Source organism: Kwoniella bestiolae, chromosome 7 (genome assembly GCF_000512585.2).
Source record: "Kwoniella bestiolae CBS 10118 chromosome 7, complete sequence".
Taxonomy (NCBI): Eukaryota; Fungi; Basidiomycota; class Tremellomycetes; order Tremellales; family Cryptococcaceae; genus Kwoniella; species Kwoniella bestiolae.
In genome coordinates this window covers 43,487-63,939 of record NC_089247.1, presented here as the reverse complement: position 1 = coordinate 63,939, position 20,453 = coordinate 43,487, and the positions used below count along the sequence as shown (strand labels likewise).

The following is a 20,453-nucleotide window of genomic DNA, read 5'->3' as shown; positions in this document are numbered from 1 at the left end:
CTAGTGCAAAAGAGCGGTGATTTACTTGAACGCGACGCACCCGTCGAAAGCCGCGAAGCATCAGTGATGCGGGGCTGGGCCCCATGTCACAGCCGTTGGAGGGGTTGAAACGAAAACAGACACAGCAGAGTGAACGCGAAGATACGTATACTTCAGGGATCCATTGGTCAGCCGGACTTAACATGTTATATCCGACCGTACCATCCCTTAGTTTGAGCTTGCGAGTCCGATGCACTTGATCCGAGTGCTACTCCGATTGTATTTTGGCATCCTCTTCCAATATGTCTCTCTTTCGTCCACAACTCAATCATACGTCTCAAAATGACTAGGACCACAAGTCCGTCGGCATCGGCTAGAGCGCCTTTGAGTGAAGAGCGTCCAAAGAAGAAGCGAAAACCGAGGCCGCAGTTGAGCTGCAACGGTAAGTTCCACATCGTCCTTTTGTGCCTTCCGAAGGCGATCCATATTGACGTCCAGCTTGCATTGCTTTCTCTCTGATCTTGCGACACATCAGAATGCAGAAGGTTGAAATTGAAATGTGATCGTCGGCGTGAGTTTTTTCTCCGAATATCACGACCTCGAAGGCAGGGTTGCTCAAAACCTATCACCGTGCAGTCCCTTGTGGGACATGCATCCGTCGGGAATGCGCAGACATATGCCGTCAGAATGAGCCCGCCGAGGTCCAATCTTCAGGGCAAGTGGATCTCTTCTCTCAACAGCCATACTGTCCTCTCTATTTTGACACATTGGCCGAGTGTAGCAACAAGACAGAAGACGAGGTCGCTCGTCTTCAGCAGCGTCTGGCCTCATTGGAAAATTCCCTCAGGCGCAAGGGGTTAGAGACACCAGCCTCAAGCAAAAGCCGCCCAACGAATATGGATCGACAAGCATCTCTCCCGTTGCAAGTGGACTACGAGTATGCATCGACAGATCTTGGTGAAACAACCAACGAGATGGCGTCTTCTCATGGTCATCATGATCAATCCGCCTTTGCCCAACACCCTCCGCCAGCAGATCTTCTCACCATCACAGATGCACAAGCTCCCATGCATGTTTTCACTGACCACGCCACAAGCCAAGTGACTCCTGCCCACCCTTTTGACTACAACGATCCGCTACCAAACTCTGTGTCATTCGATCAACCCGCGCAAACTACCGCCTCAGCATCTCCGGTATACCCATCCAGAGATCGACCGGGCATTCCACCACCCCAGGTGGGCCTCGGATACCAATACGACCACGAAGCAGTTCTACCAGCTGGTAGGTCTGTAACATTCGACACCCACAGCCTCGAATCGACGGAAGAAGGGCATGGCCATGGAACCCTTGTCATATCACGATCAGGCAGATCCAAATATCTAGGTCGAACTGCAGCGGCAGAATGGCTGAAGAACGTAAGTCCATGACCTGTAGCTGTAAAGCGGGTGCTTATCGTTCATTCAGCAAGAAACGGTTGAATCAGGCGACTCGCCGCCTCCAGTCTCTCAAATGCCATCGCCTCGAATGGATGCGCAATTGCTGCCGCAACATGGTGGGGGTGGTTTTGCGGACGCTTTGGGTGCCATCGTCGCTTTCCCTTTCAACACCGCTTCGAAAAGCATTTCTACTCTAACGATCCTTTCGGTGCTACCTCCTCAACACGACGCAAGGGTACTGATTGACACGTACTTCAGGCACTTTTCGTGGCAGTGGGTGGTCATTTTATTCCTTCGCCAGATATATTGGCTAACATCCCACGATTGACAGCTTCAATATTGCTTCGAGGTCGCTTGTCGATTCTATCTTCGAAAAGGCGTACGCTGGGTCGAGCTCGACAGGGGTCCAGCGGCGTGACGTGACGTCTCAACAACTAGCGCTACTTTTCGTGATATTCGCAGTGGGGTCGTATTACAACCTTGAGCTCACACCTGACGATTCTTCGGTTGAAGATTATATACGGATCTCCCAGGCTTGCTTGGCGAAAGGGGACTTCTTGGCTAATAACACGACCGCAGGCGTTCAGACATTGGTAGGTTAAGCAACTATATCTGGACGTCAGCCAGACACGATGCTGATTATCATTTCCTAGCATATCATGGCGCATCTACTTCTGTGAGCTACAACAGACACCCGGAAGCCAGTATGTGCACTTACACCAGTCATAGGAGTATGGATTCTGGCAAAAACGGAGATTCAGCTTGGCCGCTTTGGGGTTTAACTGCTCATATGAGTTTGGCGATGGGACTGCATCGAGATGGTGCGAGGTGGAATCTTCCAGAGCATGCGATAGAGGAGCGTAGGTGAGTGCGGATGAGACCAGGGGACAGTGTCTGCTACCTGGCTGACTGGAGATGCGGGGACAGACGTGTATTCTGGGAGTGCCATTCGACGGAAATTATGTCTTGCAATTGTTTCTCCAGACCGTGAGTGACTGTACTCTGATGAAGCGAATTACATTATCCGGATTTCACTTTCCCTTGAGCTGAACAACTCCACTAGAGGTATCATCAACCCCGATCACGTCGATACGGCATATCCTAAGATCACTCCAGGAGACATAGAACCGTTCCATCGGTACAAGTATCAGTTGTCCCATTTATTCGCAGCGTGAGTTCTCTTCATACACCGATACATTGCTATACTAATCGAGTTTTCGTCAAGTGTGCTGGACCATTCATCCAGGGTGCGAACTCCACCTTACTCAACATGTCTGGAATTGTATGAAAAGATGTAGGTGCATCAGCCAAACTGTGTGGTACCGCGGCACTGAAGTTGACATATCGGCCTATAGTTGCGCTTTTGAGAGAGAGGTCCCCTACGAGCTACGGTGTCGACCGGTACTGTGCGCCTTACCATCTGCACATCCTGCACCCGAATCGGCAATTGCTGCCTCACCTCCCACGGATAAACGAAATCTACATTTAACTTTTCAAGTGAGCATCCCTCAGCATTGCATTGCCTACATCAGCAATTTTTGGCCTGCTGACGCGATCTCTAGCAATTCACTCTTGCCATGAACATATCCGAGCTCATCGTATTCCTCAATCGACCATACTTTGCCCAAGCCCTCCACGATTCTCCTGGAGATCCGACTAGATCGAAATACGGTCAATCGTATCTTGCGGTTGTCGAACGATGCAACGTAAGTTATGGCTCGAACCTTCCTTCATGCCAAGCTCACCTTCGTGCGTAGGCTATCGTGGTGATAGCTACTCGAGCACATGCTTTGTATCCGCACGCGGCAGCTCGTCATTGGTGGATCTGGGTAAGCGGGATCTTATTTGGCTTGCGAATTGAGACTCATTGCTCAGTCTCATTTCATCAGTATCACGCTTTTAGTTCGGCAATCTGTATGGGAACACTAGTGCTGAAGAATCCTCAGAATGTTTTGTGTGGGTTTGCCATAACCTTGATCGATAGTGTGGTCAGCGTATATCAATCCGTTGTCGGATCCCGAAACTCGCCTCGAATGGTCAAAAACCTGCATTGGCTACGGAGACTCCGACACAAATTGGGTGTCAAGTTGGCCCAATCTCCTGACCAAAGTGTTAGTACCAGCGCAAATTCGATGGATGCTGCAAACAGCGATGTGGACGAGGAATTGCTGGGATGGAGAACCAGGCTGGTCAGCTCAGCGGGTCAAGGATTACAGGTCTCTAGGACTATACGAGCGAATTCTGTCTCAACCGCTTCTCCGAACCAGCAGGAGAGCCAAGATTTCTTGGCTGTAAATCCTGGAAGTTCGGCTGGAAATCTACTTCAGCGTCAAGACCCGATGAGCTCCACTCTACCTGGGAACGCGTGGGAGACTGAGGTGAGTTGTCGAATAACGCCAATCAACGTAGACTGATGTGACCTGGACACACAACAGTTCAACCAATTCTGGGAATCAATGGTTCATAACGATGGCTTGAATATGAGTGCCGATGCTGGCGTGAGTGAAAACAGCGGGTGAGAGTAGCAACAATGTATGTGAGCTAACTTGTCCAACATAGTCGTTCAATTGGTGGGGATTAGATGCATTGGCGGACATAGGCTCAGGCATGAGCAAGGAAGACTAGAGCGGCGCATATAAGACATGGTCCGGTACTGAGGGGTGTCATGCACGGGTCCACTTCTTATTGCCAGATGTCATTGCACCATATCTGTACATTGGGTGCAGCAGTAGTGAAGGTCGATAGTACATGTATGCAAGTGGTGTATGTATGTATAACATGACGAGGCTCCTTACAACCTACCAACCTGTGTTGGATGATGTTACTGCATGTAATCGGACATAACATGATCTTGATCCTTTTCATCTGTTTCTTCCACTCTACATACGTTAACCTATTATCTCCGCCATCGGATAACAATCGTCTTTATACATGCTTACTCCCATATAGTCAACAGCATATGGAGACTCTGTGCCCGACACCGGAAGGAAGGATTGAGAAGATGTGAACCAATCGCACACAGACCTGCATGAGACGCAACACACGCACATTCTTTCTCCCTCTTAGGTGTGTCTGTCTCCCTGGACACGACACGACAGCCTATCTCCTTCTACGGATCAGACTCGTTCAACCTTGATCAATCGTCAATCGTTTCCTCTCACCTCATAACTGCGTCATAAACACAATCTGCAATGTCACTTCAACGCAAGCTTAGATACGCCGTCTTGGGTATCGGACGTATGGGATCCAGACATGCAGAGAACATCGCGTTCCGTGCTCCCCGCGCACAACTGGTAGCTGTGTGTGATCCCAGGCCATCAAGCTTAGATTGGGCCAAGAGTGCATTACCTTCTACAATCAAGACATTCGACAGCTCTGATCGTTGTTTGCGGGAGAGTGATGTCGATGCGGTGTTGATTGCTAGCGAAACGGGGCTGCATGCCAAGCTCGCGATTGATTCGATGAATGCAGGCAAGGTGAGTTGTGACTGCTCTAATCTGTACACGTTACTTCTCATCACGTATAACTCGACCCCGCTGATTGGATAACATAGCACGTCTTGCTGGAGAAACCTATATCGATCGACCTGGAAACATCTAGACAAGTGGTACAGGAGACTGAGAAGCATCCAGACTTAAAAGTGATGGTTGGCTTTAGCAGACGATGTGAGTGTGACCCAGTGTCCTTGTACCGGGCTGTCACACCAAGCCATATCGTCAAACTGCTATGCGGAGGTCCATATTCGACCTTCCACTTCTGAAATGCAGCTCACTCATCACTTGCAATCTTCTAGTTGACGATTCCTACCGAGAAGTCAAAAACATGATAGATAAAGGAAAGCTGGGCATACCTCATTTGATCAAGTCTGCTACCAATGACCAACATGATCCATCTGGTAGGTCTGATCTGCATGCTCTTCATTCCCATGGGCTTGTCATCAAACTACTTGTCATCCTGAGCCTAACAACGGTGTCTCTGCATTTAGGATTCTTCGTTTCGTATGCCGCAGCGTCAGGAGGGATCTTCATCGATTGCGGTATCCACGACATCGACCTTGCCCGATGGTTTCTACTTCCTTCCACTCCAGCTGTCAAACAAGTCAGGAAGGTATATGCCTTGGGACATAATATCCAGCATCCCGAACTGGAGAAGGACAACGATGTGGATAACGGGATTGGGATAGTTGAGTTTGAAAATAATGGGATCCTCGTCGTCCATTGTAATAGAACGATGAAACATGGTCATGATTGTTTCACCGAGGTGTTTGGTACAGAAGGGAAGGTCATTGTCAACGGTGTGAGCATACTTGAACTATAACTGTATATCATCGCGAGCGACTACTGACAATCTGACTACCATCAGAACCCTCAACTGAACAGAGTAGAGATTAGAGATGCCTATGGAGTAAGGACGGAGTCAACGTGAGTCACTACAAACACTTCCGACAAATGCGACTCACCCGCATCCATCTACTATAGCCCCACGTACTATGAAAGATTTCGTGAAGCGTTTGTCAACGAAGTCAACGAGTTTACGGACGTTGTCTTGGATAACAAACGTGAGTAGGCGACTTTCCTACTGTAGCAGGTCTAGTATGGTTTTACTAAGACAATTCCTTTCATAGCACTTCCTGTGTCATGCGTCGACGCTCTCGAATCTGCCAAGATTGCCGCTGCCCTCACTCATTCCTTTAGAACCGGTTTACCTGTTTACTTTGATGATGCTGGGGAGCCCGTTTTGGCATAATGGAATATACAACGTCCAGGGTCAGACATGGCGAACTTGTGTACGAAAAAGACGTTTCATATTCAGTCTACTATGTCGCATGTAAGAAACACATTCACACAGCAGACATGGTACAATAGTCGTACAATGGGTAATACAGAGCATTAGGAAGACATGGAAGACGTATGCGACAAGCTAGGTTCGTCTTCAAGCGAAGTACGTATTGCCTTGCCAATCAAGGCTCACTCAGTCCATATGGTTGAGCATTCTCCGTTGAAGTCGTCGATGGTTCAGCTACCAAGGAATACATCTTTTCTATAGTTGCCATCAACCGTAAAAAGTCGCCTGCGCACACCAAGGTCAATATCGTTGTTGGCGAAAGATGTAGAAACTCACAGAGCAACTCCATACTCCTTTCGTCCTGAGCTGTTATATCTGATATCTGAGGAGGACTCGCTTGCGAGCCAGGTGTTGCCAATGATGGAGGCGAAAAGCTTGTCAGAAGCGACGCAGACACGGACCGTATCTTGCTTATACCAGGAAAGGAGTTGATCGCTACGGACGTTGACGAGATCAGCTTGCCCCATACTCCCTGTGCCACCTGTTGCGCATACCGTGGATTTCGAGCGGTATCCCATGTAGTATCTGCAACAGATCTTCCAGTACCTTCCGCTTGTTATGCTCCTCCGATTTTGGCGATGTGGGGATTAGGACTGGCCGTATCGAGGTGTTGCGCAATTGCTCATGATATAAGATTCTCGAAAGGTCTTCCCGGTATTGTAAAGTAAGGAATCGGAATAGTTGCTAGGTTTCAAGAGACTTGAATGACCCGGATAGCTGTATGTCAAGGGAAGATTTGACTTACCTGGGTGACCCGCACATGAGCACTGTGCACTAGGAATGGAGTACTATCCGCGAGACTCGCAGGTATCAACTGTTCCAACATGTCAGGTAACGCGTCGGCAAATCCTCCCTCGATTCTATGCGGTAGTTTCAGCAACAGACGACTTCGAGACCGTCAATGATGTAACTTGGACTCACTCTGTAACCATGCTTCCCATGTCGGTAAAGCTCAACCTCATCTCAGGCTGACAGTCAACCAATAGATCTTCAATATTCTGCAACAGCTCATCCAGTTCATTGATGCGTCCTCTCAGACCATTCCCATTGGGAGGTCTCGACCGATCGTGCATCCGCTTGGAAAGCATGTTTCCGCCCACTGCTCAGTGTGTCAGTTCCTCCAACGATCGTATCGGTGATGTCGACTCACAACTGAACAGGCGACAAGAGTACACGAAGCCACGCATCAGAGAGGCATGACCCGCAGGAGGCTCCTGATAGCCATATCTCGTGATGAACTCGTCGTCTCTGTCAGGTAACAAGGTATGTGAGTCCTGGGATTTTCTCAAGCCCAAGTGCACTGACTCACAGATCTTTTGGCAGCGCAACGTTGATCTCATCCTCATTAAACAGTAGATTCCCATTTTCGGAGCAAGCTGCCGATCTATCGCTACAATAGACCGCCCAGAACAACCTACGATGCATCTCCGCTGCGATCGGATCCATGGATGCGTATGTCTAGGATGGAAGGATGAGTTCTACTCAGTCGCGCTTCAGGCCTGATGATATTTAACTCACGCTTTCCTCGTTCAAGCCAAGTTGCAGGCAATGGACCACATTGCTTCCATGTAATGCTCGCGACTGAATATGTCTACCGAGGTTGTTAAATACGGTTCTGTGGAATAATGTCAACGGGATTCTCGATGATATGGTAGAGGTGTTGAAACACTGACCCTATACTGAAGATGAAGGCGGGTAAGCATATCATCCAGGTATGATGTGAGGCGGGATGTCGCTTACCAATAGACGGTGATGACTGTCTTTCCCAGAGTAATAAGCAAAAACTGTATTCTGCAGTACCACTTCCACTCACGCCTTTCTAGTGACACCGCATGATAATCCTCCATGAGACTTAATTTGACCTTTCGCGACAGAACTTCCACCAAATCCCGTATCTCATTCTTGGAGATTGACACCATGTGATGAGGGATCTGAACAAGCGTGAAAGCTAGAAGCGAGAACACCATGGCAACCCATTCCTCCTGCCCAATTCTTTCTTCTCGCTTGCTACGCATGTCCTCCATGAACGTGATTCTATGTGGTACTGGTAAGAGGGGCCATACACATCTAAAGAACAACGATATAATCTCAAAGCGCAGAGATCTTGGCAAGACAGCATCTAACGGGTTCGGAATCGGTGGACCGAACGAGGTGGAACTGGAAGATGTCAGGGTAAGCACCGATGGATTAAGGACTGAGGGTGCTATCAACGCGTATGAAGAAGAGCTGGATGTTGGTGTGGGCACTATTGAAGGGTCTGATTTTGCTGTGGTCAAGTATGAAGGGTGAAGAGGCTGGGTTGAGGATATGTGTTGGCTCGCTGCAATGGGGGAAGTCATGACGGCGCTGTGTTGCGGGGTCTTGATATTCCCCTTGGCTCTTTGTGAACGGAGAAACCTGCAAACACGTTAGATACGATAACAACCATCATCCGTTTTCCACTCACCCGGGTACAGGCCCTCTTCGTTTAGCCTGGTAGTTGAAAGTACCTTTACAATATTCATCAGATCCATCTCCATGAATGATTCGACATCAATGCACTGCTCACATTCTATTTTCAGATTCTGGCACTGTGTGCAATGACGAGCCGCAACAGAGGACGATGATCGCGATGGAAGGGCAGCGTCGCATCGGCACCTGGCGAAGGGTTAACAGCGTAAGACTGAAGAAGTCGTGTGATGATGGTAAGAAGTGGATGCACATACTTTCTGGCTTTACAAGCTGCGACAGGTGCGATGAGTCAACAGTGAATATATGAGAGTCAAGTATAGCTGCACTCACCATCGCAAGCAGCTATCGCAACCATTCAGCGAATTCTCAGCGATTGTTGACAACTTTGCCCGACTGCTGTAAACTCACGACCGTCCCGCCGAGCTCCAAAATCCTTGGGCCGACTGTCTTCTTTGTGTGTCTCCTGCATCATCGACGTCAAACTGCTCGAAATTCCTCACAGCTCGGAAGGAGGGATTCGACGATGAATGTGTATGAGAAGCGCCATGCTAAGTGACAAGGATTTCCGATGTTTGGTTCTGGTATCCAACACGTTGACCGGTTATACAAGGGAATGTTGAGTTGCATCTCATCTCACATGGACAGAATACAGGGAAAGAAGGGACAAGGAATGTGCAGGTACGGGCGCAAAGAGCACACATACCCCGGTGGTGCCTATTTCGGCCCGGGGCTCAAACGAATGTCCCCCTCCCCGTCGTCCATTTGCTTCCATGGAAATTACATCTGCCAGCTGCCAGCTGGCTTGCAGGAGCAATGTAACAGATTCTTTTGGGGCCATGGGTTATCTCTGGACATCTTGCCATATATACGTATTTCATTTTCAACCATTCTGACCTCGAAGCTCTTGTCCTTCTCCCCGAGATTCACTATTTATAGTCGGAGAACCCACCCATCACCCAGTCTCTCATTCTTCGAGTTGATGCCTCCCCACACTACAATTGCACCATCTTCTGTCACATCGCTAGGGAACCACCCTCTGGCTTCCATAGATTCCCAGGGGTTGAGCTGTACCCATGTCTCTTCAGCTGGGTCGAAGGACCAAATGTCGTCCCAGAAATTACCAGCTGCGTCATGTCCACCAGTGAGCGAGGGTTTACCTTCACCGCCTATCACGATCAGACGCCCATTTACAGCTTGGAGTCCGGCTACCGATCGGGCACCAGGGCTTGAAGCTGACGAAGCGAGTTGTGTCGAGTCGTCACGACCAAGGCCGGCTAGGTCTCCAAAAGTGATCGACTTCCACTCTGGTTGAGGTGCAAGGTAATTGAGATAATCGATTGTTCCCCCCACTTCTGTTTTTCCGTTGAATCCGCCAAATCTCCACAAAGAGTCACCCAGAATAGCGATGGAGCTTCCACCTCTTGAATCACCAGGAGCACCAGGAAGTTTGCTCCATTCTGATGTAGAAACCTCGAATGACCAAGTGTCCTTCAGTCGTCCTGTACTACTATCTCCACATCCTGCATGTACGATCAGATGCTTGTCGCTCGTGGTTGAGCAATGGTAGGATCTTGCACAAGGGAACTGGCTTGAGTTTGGTCTCAGAGTTGACCAGGAGGACGTAGTGATATCGTATACGTGAACAGAGCCCGATTCCTGGAGAGGTGTCATAGAAGGACCACCTCGCTGGGAAGCATCATGAACGATGAGCATGTGATCCTGACGTTTGTAGTGATGATGGCTCTGTCACAAGAACAATCCGCTCAAACTTACCCCGCCAAAGACGTAGATCTTCCCGTTTATCACTCCAGCTACATGTCCTACACGAGATTGAGGGATCTGACCAGAAGCAGCGATTCGTTCATAGGTACCCGTTGCGAGGTCGATCGAATGTACGTCTCCATCGACAGGTTCTCTTGGGTTGATCTCTCTGTAGGTTGTTGTCAGTTATATTGCACACGGGTCTGATGATGTGATGTGATGTGATGGGAACGCTGTCTTACCCTCCGTAGATGTATGCTTTGCCCTGGGACACTGAGATGGAGTGAGATGATCTAGGAAGGGCAGCGGTTATCTTGCTCAAATTGACGACTGACATGATGTGTGACCCAGATTGTGATATCAAGATTCGACTGCGACTGACACTATACTGAAGATATGGATCGATAATAACTTGATCATAATGAGATGTGATATCATATCATCATATCATATCATGATGATGATGTATATATGAGTTATCGTACGATATTAATATATATTATATTATGGTTGTACCCGAGAGGTCACCTCGTCGTCCTCTTTCTCTTCTCTTTCTTTCTCGCTTCTCTCTCTCTTTCTCTCTCTCTCTTCTTGCCTTTTGCAATACAACTCTGCTACTACAAGGTGTGTTTTCTTCATGAGACAACCCGACAATACATGGGCAACTTCTCTAAACTCTAGCATAGTATGATGAAATAGAACCATCTCTCCGCTACTACTAGCAATATATATATAAAACATGTCCACTCCAACTTCCATAGATCGTTCAGCTCTCGCTTGTCTCTTGCTTCAACACACTTCAAGGTGAGTATCCATCCACATTGCATATTGCATTCTGCATATAGCATATTGCATACTACATACTACAATACTACATCTGCAATGGTCAATGTAGTGACTCATACTTTATTCCCAGTACTTTTGGATCTGCAGCATACGACTTCGCTTCCTTTCTCTTCTGTGAGTCTTGGACTGAGTCTTGGACTGATTGTTACCCACAACGACATCGACTGTCTTGTCCAGCTCACCATCACTCCCTGTCCACAGTGATCCAAGTCTTTCCTGATACTCTCATTCCAGCTTCCCTCGCTGGATCATGCTCCACAGCATGCGGTCTCACCCTGTCAGGATATATGGGTAGTTTAGTAGATCGCCTACAAAGACTACCATTCGTGAGGTCAATGATTTGTGCCCAAAAGGTGTGTCTTACTCTACTTGACGCTGTATACCACAGTGGATCGTGAATATCGCTGAGACGTCTCTCTGCTAGACACTCCAAACTCTGAGCTACTCTCTGTTCCTCGGTCAGTGCATCATCCGACCTGAAACCCGCTCTGATCTGCTCTCACACACATCCCCTCTATTTCAGTCCTGCTGCTTTCACTCAACAATATCGCTGGAGATGCTTTCCACGGCAACGCATCGCTACCCGTCATCGGTGCGACGTGGTCCATCCTTTTTCTCATTATAGCATGTTCAGCTATGCTAGGATTGAGCGCTACCGGGATAACGGTTGCTATCGAGCGAGACTGGTGAGTGAGGATCTTCATAGGTTCCTCTCAACCCCCAATGCCGCAATCTTTGCTTACCATCATATTGCCAATTCATCTGCATATCTTAGGATCACGGAGATAGCCCACGGCGAGTCAGCCATCTTGACCCAACTCAACACATACATGAGAAGAATTGATTTATTGAGCAAGCTGTCCGCACCGGTGGGTTTGACTGAATCCCTTGAAATACTCATACTTATACCTCCCATAGCTACTCGTCTCGCTACTCACGTCAACCGGAGGATACCCACTTGCCACCATCGTCCTTCTGGGGATGTCACTTGTGACTCTTGCAACGGAGTACTGGTGGATCCAGGTAGTCTACAATCACTTCCCCGTGTTAGAACGAAGGGCGTCTCACACCGGGCACGACGGGGAGGAGCAGGGACTACTGCAGGAGAGTGAAAATGATGATCACGAACCCCTTGGGGATACTCAGGGTAGCGTTACACCAAGGGGCATATGGGGGAAACTTGAGAGAGAAAAGCAAGATTGGCTAGAATTTATCAGATTGCCTATATTCTTCAGTAAGTCTTTTGTGTGAATCACGGTACGACCGGGTGACGCATTCCATTACAGGTTCAACATCCATGGCACTCATTCACCTCACGACTCTATCTTATGGTGAGTGCTGAACGATCATGGGTCGTGCTAACCGATGCAGACGGGACCTTCATATCGTATATCAAAGCTGCTAGAGGATGGGATGATACTATCATCGCCAGTATGCGAGTGAGTCAATCATCCCTCCTTTCACTTGTGAGATGGAATCTAAATGAAAGATAGGGTCTTTGCCTGGTGACTGGCTTGATCGGGACTGCTGTGATGCCAGTGTTAGAACGCAAAGTAGGCCTGGAACGAGCTGGAGCATGGTCAATTTGGTGGGTGTTCACTGAACTGATGGCCATGATCTCTGTTGCTTACAATCACTAAACGTAGGTATGAAGTGGGCTGTCTTGCACCTGTCGCTGTTTCGTTCTTCTATGGGACTGGCAAATATGGTGAACATGGGCCAGTGTGGAACTCTGTTATCCTCTTTGGCGGTGAGTGGGGATGATATCATGTACCGCCACGGCTGAATCTTGTTCTTAGGCATCGCTCTCTCCCGAATTGGACTATGGTCTTTTGATCTATGCCAAGTGAGTGAAAGTCAGTATCCTGGCTTGGATGATCTCGCTGACGAGTGTATGTAGCTCAAGGAGCTTCAACTCGCCCTCGACACGCATCCTCGTCGAAACCAACTGACTGCTCGGCAAATCTCGCTTCAAAACCTCTTCGATCTGCTCAAGTATGTCTTGACCCTTTCAGCCTCAACTCCGGCACGCTTCAAATGGACAGCCTTGGTAAGCTGGCTGGCGATTGTAGTGGGGGGAATGTCCTACGCGGTGTATCTGAGAAGTGTCCGGGGACATCTGTTCCATCTATGTGGACGAAAGGAGATCTAGTATTTCCACCTCGGTCATCGAAGGTTGTATAATGCATCTGGCCAAATAGGTCCCAAGCCCATGAAGCACGTCTGAACCTCACGTCGCTCTGATCACATCCTGTAGGACTACATGCATAACAACTATTGGATCGCCCATTTTAGTCATCTTACTCAACCCGATTGCTCAGGTTTTCTAGCTCCGACAAACATCTAAAGCCGTTCGGGCGTCAGCTTAATATCCCGTTTTCGTCTTGATCTTCGCGAAACCCATCAAAGCTTTCGAGATCGATACAAGCTCGGCTCTAGACTCCCAGACGGGCAAGATGCTACGTTTTGTTCATTTGCATTAGCGGGTCATCGGTTTTTCATCAGGCTCCTAGCTGAAAGATCCAGTCACTCACATGCAGAAGGATCCAGCTAAGAAGACCCATATAAAGCTCGCTGCGACCCAAAATTTGAAAAATCCAAGGGAGAACACATAGTGAGCCGCGAACATCGGAATAGGTACGATCTGGAAAGGAAGGTATGAGCAAACATCTCGTTATAGACATGTGACATCCTTCAAGCTCGACTCACAAAAGTAATGATCATGGCTACTGAACCTGATATGATTGACGCTCGTCTGAATACGCTCTGCAAAAGGTCCCGATCGAGCTCTTCGATAAGCTCTCGATCGAGATTCCGGTTTGCTTCGCCGGGTGATTCAATATCAACATCGACAGTGTTGACAGTTGTGTCATTTGCCTCTTGGTTTTTGCCCTCTGTCATATTCTTCTCATCGAGTCCGGCCGGGGGGATCGATGCGATGTGGGCGGACGTAGGTTCGCCTTTACTATCGCTTGACGCTTTCTCATCCGCCTGGTGAATCGCTCGGGTAGCTGTCCAGTCATTTGATCCGGGGAATAAGTAGGCCAGGATGATGGTGGCCAAGGTGGACATCACCAAACCGGGCCTGTCGCGAGTCAAACGCTGGATCAGCAACATCATGGATATCACATACAAATTGTGTACTGACGCTGATCCAGAGATAGCCGCATAGGGCTTAGCCAAATTGACCGTATTGATCTCGCCGTACACTTTCCAACAGCCAATCATCCAACCGATCATTCCGCAGACGGTACCAAAGGTGGTACCGTAAAATGCGGAGATCTTGGACATTCGACCCCAAGAGACGGTCAAGCCAATCGGAACTACCGCTGGAGTCAAGCACACCCCTTGAATATAGAATAGCCATCCGAGATCAATCTTGGCTTTGTGCAGGATGCATGACCAAGCACCAAACCAAACCGCGGCCAGGGCTAAGGATTTAAGAAACGATTAGACTCTTCCTTTCGCTATGCTGAGCAATTCGATGCGACAACCAGCAATGGCATGCGCGTTCCTCCCAGAGAAACTCACCAATGATCAGATGTGACCAGAACACGACCTGCTTTCCAGACAAAGGCTTCCAGTAAGTACCGACTATATCGTAGACCACGATACTTGATACGGCGACTGATATAAAACGCTATCAGCATTTGGTATCACGTATGGGAGATAAATCTGCTTGTGGCTCACTAAGCTCGGCAGAAGCAGCACTCGTGGCGGCCTGGCGTATATTCACATCTCAGCGTGTGCTCAGATTATCGGTGCGGGTGCATGCAACTCACCATGAACGTCGCGAGCAAGATCGCTGCCGCACCTCCTTTGCCCAACAGAGCTACTGCTGCGGCAGGGGCTACCAATCCAGCGGACTGCTGGCTGGCACTAAGAGCATAAGGGTAGGTGGGGTACGCGGGATTAGTCTCCAATGCTCTCGAAGAAAGTCCCATGGTTGTGCCGAATGCTGATGATTGTTCGGCCGAGTCAGTAGATATACAAGGATTTAACATCAGCTGACTCACCCCAAGGTATAGCGAACCAACTGAGCCCACCCAGCATGTATGCCCTAGTGGTACTTTCTGGTCTACTGGCAATTGCTCTTTGCCAATACCCTTGATCACAGAAAACACCACTGAATCCCGACGCAATCGTACACCCAGCAAATAAGATCCCAGAGTTGGATTTCATGGTCAGATAGCTGCCCGACTCATTCCCTTCGACTGGGACTTCCTGTCCTGCTTTGACCAGGAGATTATACATTGCAGAAATCGAACCCAACTGAGGAGATGTCGCATATGCTGTTTAAGTTGAGAAATTATTCAGCTACCAGTCACAGACCCGCTTATAAGGTTCGTTATACTCACCTGAGAACATGAACATGTAGATGATGACGAACAAAATCACGGTGTGGGTGAAGTCGCAGATGAAAGTCTGAAATGGAGAAAACATGTCAATGGTGAGGCGAGCACGATAGCGCTGGTCTTGAGCACGTCGCACTCACCGCTCGAAGACCACCAGCAATCACACTAAGATATCTCATAAGCTTCAATCAAGGCTTTCACCCAAAGCTTGTATCAGACTATACTCACTAAATGGCAATACCGATGGGCAGCAGGAAGTTGCACGCCTCGATACTCGCTCCTGTAAGAGCGTTGATAGCTGTAAATGTCAAGGGCCATGAGCGATCGCGAGAGTCGTACTGTACGATATCGGACTTACTAGCCGAAGCTCCGAGTACCAGCGATCCCGAGACGATATGAGCACAAACAAGAGCGTACTTTGGACACATGTCAACCGGGGGTATATTTGTATATGACTGTTTTTGCTCAACAGCGTCATATTTGACAGCGTCATATTTGGCTGTTGAGCAAAAATTCGAGAGCACTCACAAACGTGAATAGAATGTGGCAACCTGTCCCGTATCTCGCCCTGCAGATCTGCAAGAATGTGGTCGCCCCGTTGGCATTCATCTTAACCTTGGCAGCAATAGCGGCGAAGAAGGCGATCTGAATCGTCCCTGAGCATCCCCATCAGCACATATCACATGTCCGGCTGCAGCGAAGAGGATCACTGATGGGATGATCATGGCGACTTACCTCCCACACCGTACCACCAAGCTGCACTCAGACCAGATTGGTAAGTTGCTGCGCTAGACTGCAACAGAGTAGCGCTCCAAGTCCATGCCGAGACCTAAGGTTTCGACAGAACAGGTACCATCAGTACTCTATGCAGCGCACTCGGACAACCAGAATGAAGATGAATTAACGACACTCACGATGCCTGCACAAATGAGACCGGGCTTGATGGATCGACTTGCAGTCGCAAATTCCGAGGCGTTGTTGGTGTCAAACCGAGTGAACCGACGTTGTAGATACGTGAACCCGACTATCAAGCCACATGTGTCATGTGAGTACGGGTCAAGTGCGTTCGACATCTGCGCATGCAGAACACTCACTCATGAGAACCGCAAACGCGGCTCTGTGAGAGGATGAGAGATTGAGCACCGAGATTAAAGTGTCCACCCGACAGCAGAGTCACTTACCCAAGACCGACTGTTGTGTTCAAGTAGAGTCAGCAATGCTCGTACGGTGAAATGTCGATATAAATTCAGCTCACCCACGACCCCATAGCCTGTAGCCTGCGATAGCAGCTTTGTAAATTCTTTCTCACCAGCTTGGCTCATGTTGAGGTAGATGACACGCGTTATTAGATAAAATGGGGAGAAGGAATGATCATTCAAAGGAGACACATGTTCAGTGAGTGTTTAGTATATGAAGTCAGGAGCAATGCTTATCAACCACATCATCTCTTCGATAAGCAGGGGGTTTTCAAACCGATAAGGCGTCCAAGATGAAGGCAATGCCCACATGCCCATCTTGACTATCGCACACAAACGTTGTGGGCGGTACGTTCAGGTGCTCATAGACGTTGGACTTCGAACTGTCTTATCATCAATCACAATGGACTCATTTCTCCCCTCAACCGCTGGGGTTCGCCACTCACAGTCGTAATGCCTGTCATATGGTTCAATCAGTATCTTCCGTTCATCTTCCGACAGCCATTTGCAGCTGCGATAACGATCAAGACGAACATGGATTCCTTTTATCGTGCCTAGGTCATATCAATCAAACGTAATGAGATGAAAAGCAAACATGTAGCGAGGATTTCAAAGGAGAACCAACAGTATCGTCAAAGTGCCACTACGTCATTTCACTAACGGATACGCACTAATTTAGGTTGATTTGGTGTAGAGTAACATAACAGCGAAAAGGTACGAGTACTGCGCTAAACTGGTCACATTCACATTCACATGGTACGGAGTACAACATGCAGGCAGTCGTTGTCATCTCTTCTCTTCTCCACTTCCTTGCACCACATGTTCATACCTTATCATTTCCGACAGAAGCTCTTATCTCTGCCCACCATCAACTTGTGCTATCACGGAATATGGTCCACTGTGCTTGCGGACAGATTCCGGTCGTATGGCCTGACCATGATTCTCCTTCGCATATCGTGAATATGAAGATGATGCGCATTGACGGTCGTATTTTAGCAGTCCCCAATTGTTTGGACGCTTGACAGTGACCAATCCAAACTCCAAACATCACTTACCATTTACCCCAATACTATGACCTGGCAAGGTACAGCTTCACAGTTCCTCCAAGAAAGGGACAAGGCTATTCCCTCGGAATACCTTTTGACGTTGCCTCCAGCCGAAGATGTGATAGATGTGAAGGATTATCCCACCCTACCTGGCATCCTCTCGCCTCTGGAGCTGGAGATCACTCAATCGCTCACCGTGACGGAACTCCTAGAAGCGATTAGAGCGGGCAAGTATACAGCGGTGCAAGTCACCCAGGCATTCTGTCATAGGGCTACAGTCGCTCATCAACTAGTGAGTGGTACCTTGTCTTTTGAGATGAAAGCAGGTGTGGGATAAAGCTGACCTTTCTCTGAAGACTAATTGTCTGACCGAGTTCTTCTTTGACAAAGCTACGCTCAGAGCTAAAGAGCTGGATGATCATTTTCAGAAGACTGGAAAGACGGTTGGTCCTCTTCAGTAAGTTAGCATTGTTTTGATTTACAAAAAAACTCGTGCTAATTACCTTCACAGCGGTCGTGAGTCATTCCACATTCCCTTTCATCGCATCTCGTACTCACGCCAACATCTTTCACCATCGTAGTTCCTATATCTCTCAAGGATCAGATCGAGGTGGAAGGTACAGCGTTCACCATGTCATACGTAGGGTGGATAGGGAACAAGGCAAAGCACAACGCAGTGATAGCGGATATTCTTCTTGCCCAGGGGGTGAGTCCTGTGTTCAAACCCCAATCGGCTCTTTTCGCCTGTTGCTAACGCGTTCATTCGTTCTCCACCTCAGGCTGTGCTTTATTGTCGTACGAATATGTCGCAAGGACTCTGGTTCGGAGAAGGATACAATAACGTGTATGGCAGGACTCTCAACCCATTCAATGTGAGTCACATGCCATAGATGATCTCTTTCTAGGGGCGGATGAGCGGGGGATTTGATTGACCCATCACTTTTCATTCATAGCGTAACGTCACATGTGGTGGGAGTAGTGGTGGTGAAGGTGCTTTGATCGGACTTCGAGGATCTCTTCTGGGTGTAGGCAGTGATATAGGAGGTTCTGTGAGGATACCCGTAAGTCCTTGTTGCCTTTTGTCTCCTACGAGAGCGTCACTCATTCGTTCATTACAGGCCGCTTATCAAGCTCTCTACGGTGTCCGAGGTTCCTATGCCAGAATTCCGTACTGCAAAGCAAGTAACAGCTGCGAAGGTGAGTTGACATCAGTTCATCTGGCTGTCACCGAGGAATGCGCAGCTGAGATCTTCTCGGTCTCGCTTTCAACAGGCCAAGAAATGGTTAGATCCGTCCTTGGGCCACTCACAGTGTCTGTCGATGGGCTGAAAACCTTCTATCAAGCGGTCTTGGGAGCTAAACCATGGGAATTGGATCCATGGACACCTCGAATGCCATGGTCGGATGGTGCTTATAACCTTGTGGAGCACGGTGGAGGTGATAAGCTATGCTTCGCCATCATGTGGGACGATGGGGTGGTGAAACCTTGTCCTCCCTATGAAAGAGGTATGAAAGAGGTCAAGGAAGCGTTATTGGGTGCTGGTCATGAAGGTGAGTTTCTTCTTCGCCTCTCTCTTGTCATATGATCCCACGTTACTCAAACATGGCTGTATCTACAGTCATCGACTGGACCCCTTACAAATCCGCTGAAGCCCGAGATCTTCTAGTGAGTTGTTCGGGTATGTTTCTAATTTCCGCATGAGCTGATGGAGCTGAACAGATGAGGTTTTTCACTGCGGATGGAGGAGTAAGTACTTGAGGATCGTGTGTTGGCGGCCAGCTTTGCATATTGACCCAGCGCTTCGAGTAGTACGATCTGAAGAAACAGCTCGCTCTCAGTGGTGAACCACAACTAGGCTCAATCCTTGATAGGGGAACGCCCGAGCTGTCTGCCCATGAACTATTCGACTTGTGCTATCGTCGATCGGCATTTGTGAAAAATTCATTGGACTACTGGAACGCGACTGTAAATCAAACATCCACCGGTAGACCTGTGGACGCCATCATTGCGCCTGCCTCCGGCGGTCCGCCTCAACCCCATGATGGCTTTATGTGAGCCCAACACTTTTTTCTTCTCTGACGGAGCGAGCTGGTAACCGCTAATCTTCCCTGCGCAGGTGGCTTGGCTACACTGGGTTCTGCAACTTGAACGACTATACCTCCTCGATCTTACCTGTCGCTCAAGTCGATCCTGAGCTCGATCCCAAACCAGCAAGATCTGAGTTCCATGGTGACGACGATAGAAAGACGTACAATCAGTGTATGTTTGGTTGTCAGGTTGTACGGCTGCACGCTGATCGTGTGCTTTGAACAGACGATCCCGTGTTCATGAAAGGTGCACCTTGCTCATTGCAGATCATCGGTAAGAAGTACGAAGAGGAGGCGGTCATCCGGTATGTGGTTTGAATGCTCTATCACCTATTGTACGCTGACCGATTGATCAATACAGCATGACCGAAATTGCGGATGCTGCATTGAAGAAGTACCGAGCTTGAGATGGAGGAATCAAGTCTTCAGGTCCGGCGATGTAATGTGGAT

At 48.6% G+C, this 20,453-nt stretch overlaps 6 protein-coding genes across 6 annotated transcripts; 4 read left to right on the top strand and 2 right to left on the bottom strand.

Annotated features, from left to right (window-relative positions):
• Positions 1–321: 321 nt before the first annotated feature.
• On the top strand, positions 322–4,040 carry I302_107943 (uncharacterized protein; the record flags this gene model as incomplete). The annotated part of the gene is made up of 16 exons (XM_065870576.1): positions 322–421; positions 515–550; positions 616–1,394; positions 1,444–1,688; positions 1,747–2,008; positions 2,069–2,091; positions 2,145–2,279; positions 2,343–2,402; positions 2,479–2,586; positions 2,641–2,709; positions 2,771–2,912; positions 2,978–3,121; positions 3,173–3,244; positions 3,305–3,793; positions 3,851–3,913; positions 3,975–4,040. 16 exons carry the CDS (start codon positions 322–324, stop codon positions 4,038–4,040), a joined length of 2,793 nt encoding a protein of 930 aa, XP_065726648.1.
• Positions 4,041–4,606: 566 nt separating this feature from the next.
• I302_107942 (uncharacterized protein) lies at positions 4,607–6,161 on the top strand (the record flags this gene model as incomplete). Its single annotated transcript, XM_019194287.1, has 7 exons — positions 4,607–4,891; positions 4,969–5,080; positions 5,209–5,310; positions 5,401–5,711; positions 5,778–5,836; positions 5,894–5,973; positions 6,040–6,161. The coding sequence occupies 7 exons, from the start codon at positions 4,607–4,609 to the stop codon at positions 6,159–6,161; spliced, it is 1,071 nt and encodes a 356-aa protein (XP_019044410.1).
• Positions 6,162–9,641: 3,480 nt separating this feature from the next.
• Positions 9,642–10,809, bottom strand: I302_107941 (uncharacterized protein; the record flags this gene model as incomplete). Its single annotated transcript, XM_019194289.1, has 3 exons — positions 9,642–10,397; positions 10,485–10,641; positions 10,715–10,809. The coding sequence occupies 3 exons, from the start codon at positions 10,807–10,809 to the stop codon at positions 9,642–9,644; spliced, it is 1,008 nt and encodes a 335-aa protein (XP_019044412.1).
• A 402-nt stretch (positions 10,810–11,211) lies between these two features.
• Positions 11,212–13,470, top strand: I302_107940 (uncharacterized protein; the record flags this gene model as incomplete). Its single annotated transcript, XM_065870575.1, has 13 exons — positions 11,212–11,276; positions 11,389–11,432; positions 11,520–11,671; positions 11,743–11,776; positions 11,842–12,004; positions 12,094–12,187; positions 12,237–12,552; positions 12,605–12,649; positions 12,717–12,757; positions 12,812–12,906; positions 12,965–13,068; positions 13,118–13,164; positions 13,219–13,470. The coding sequence occupies 13 exons, from the start codon at positions 11,212–11,214 to the stop codon at positions 13,468–13,470; spliced, it is 1,452 nt and encodes a 483-aa protein (XP_065726647.1).
• Positions 13,471–13,683: 213 nt separating this feature from the next.
• I302_107939 (uncharacterized protein) lies at positions 13,684–16,995 on the bottom strand (the record flags this gene model as incomplete). The annotated part of the gene is made up of 18 exons (XM_019194291.1): positions 13,684–13,777; positions 13,853–13,962; positions 14,028–14,403; positions 14,467–14,749; positions 14,850–14,945; positions 15,009–15,039; positions 15,101–15,276; positions 15,335–15,610; positions 15,677–15,743; positions 15,814–15,838; positions 15,902–15,971; positions 16,032–16,089; positions 16,202–16,329; positions 16,409–16,502; positions 16,588–16,697; positions 16,768–16,790; positions 16,855–16,864; positions 16,929–16,995. 18 exons carry the CDS (start codon positions 16,993–16,995, stop codon positions 13,684–13,686), a joined length of 2,094 nt encoding a protein of 697 aa, XP_019044414.1.
• A 945-nt stretch (positions 16,996–17,940) lies between these two features.
• I302_107938 (uncharacterized protein) lies at positions 17,941–20,410 on the top strand (the record flags this gene model as incomplete). The annotated part of the gene is made up of 13 exons (XM_065870574.1): positions 17,941–18,207; positions 18,272–18,362; positions 18,497–18,621; positions 18,695–18,787; positions 18,869–18,976; positions 19,034–19,112; positions 19,188–19,466; positions 19,535–19,581; positions 19,636–19,662; positions 19,726–19,967; positions 20,033–20,175; positions 20,230–20,308; positions 20,365–20,410. The coding sequence occupies 13 exons, from the start codon at positions 17,941–17,943 to the stop codon at positions 20,408–20,410; spliced, it is 1,626 nt and encodes a 541-aa protein (XP_065726646.1).
• Between the last annotated feature and the right edge of the window lie 43 nt (positions 20,411–20,453).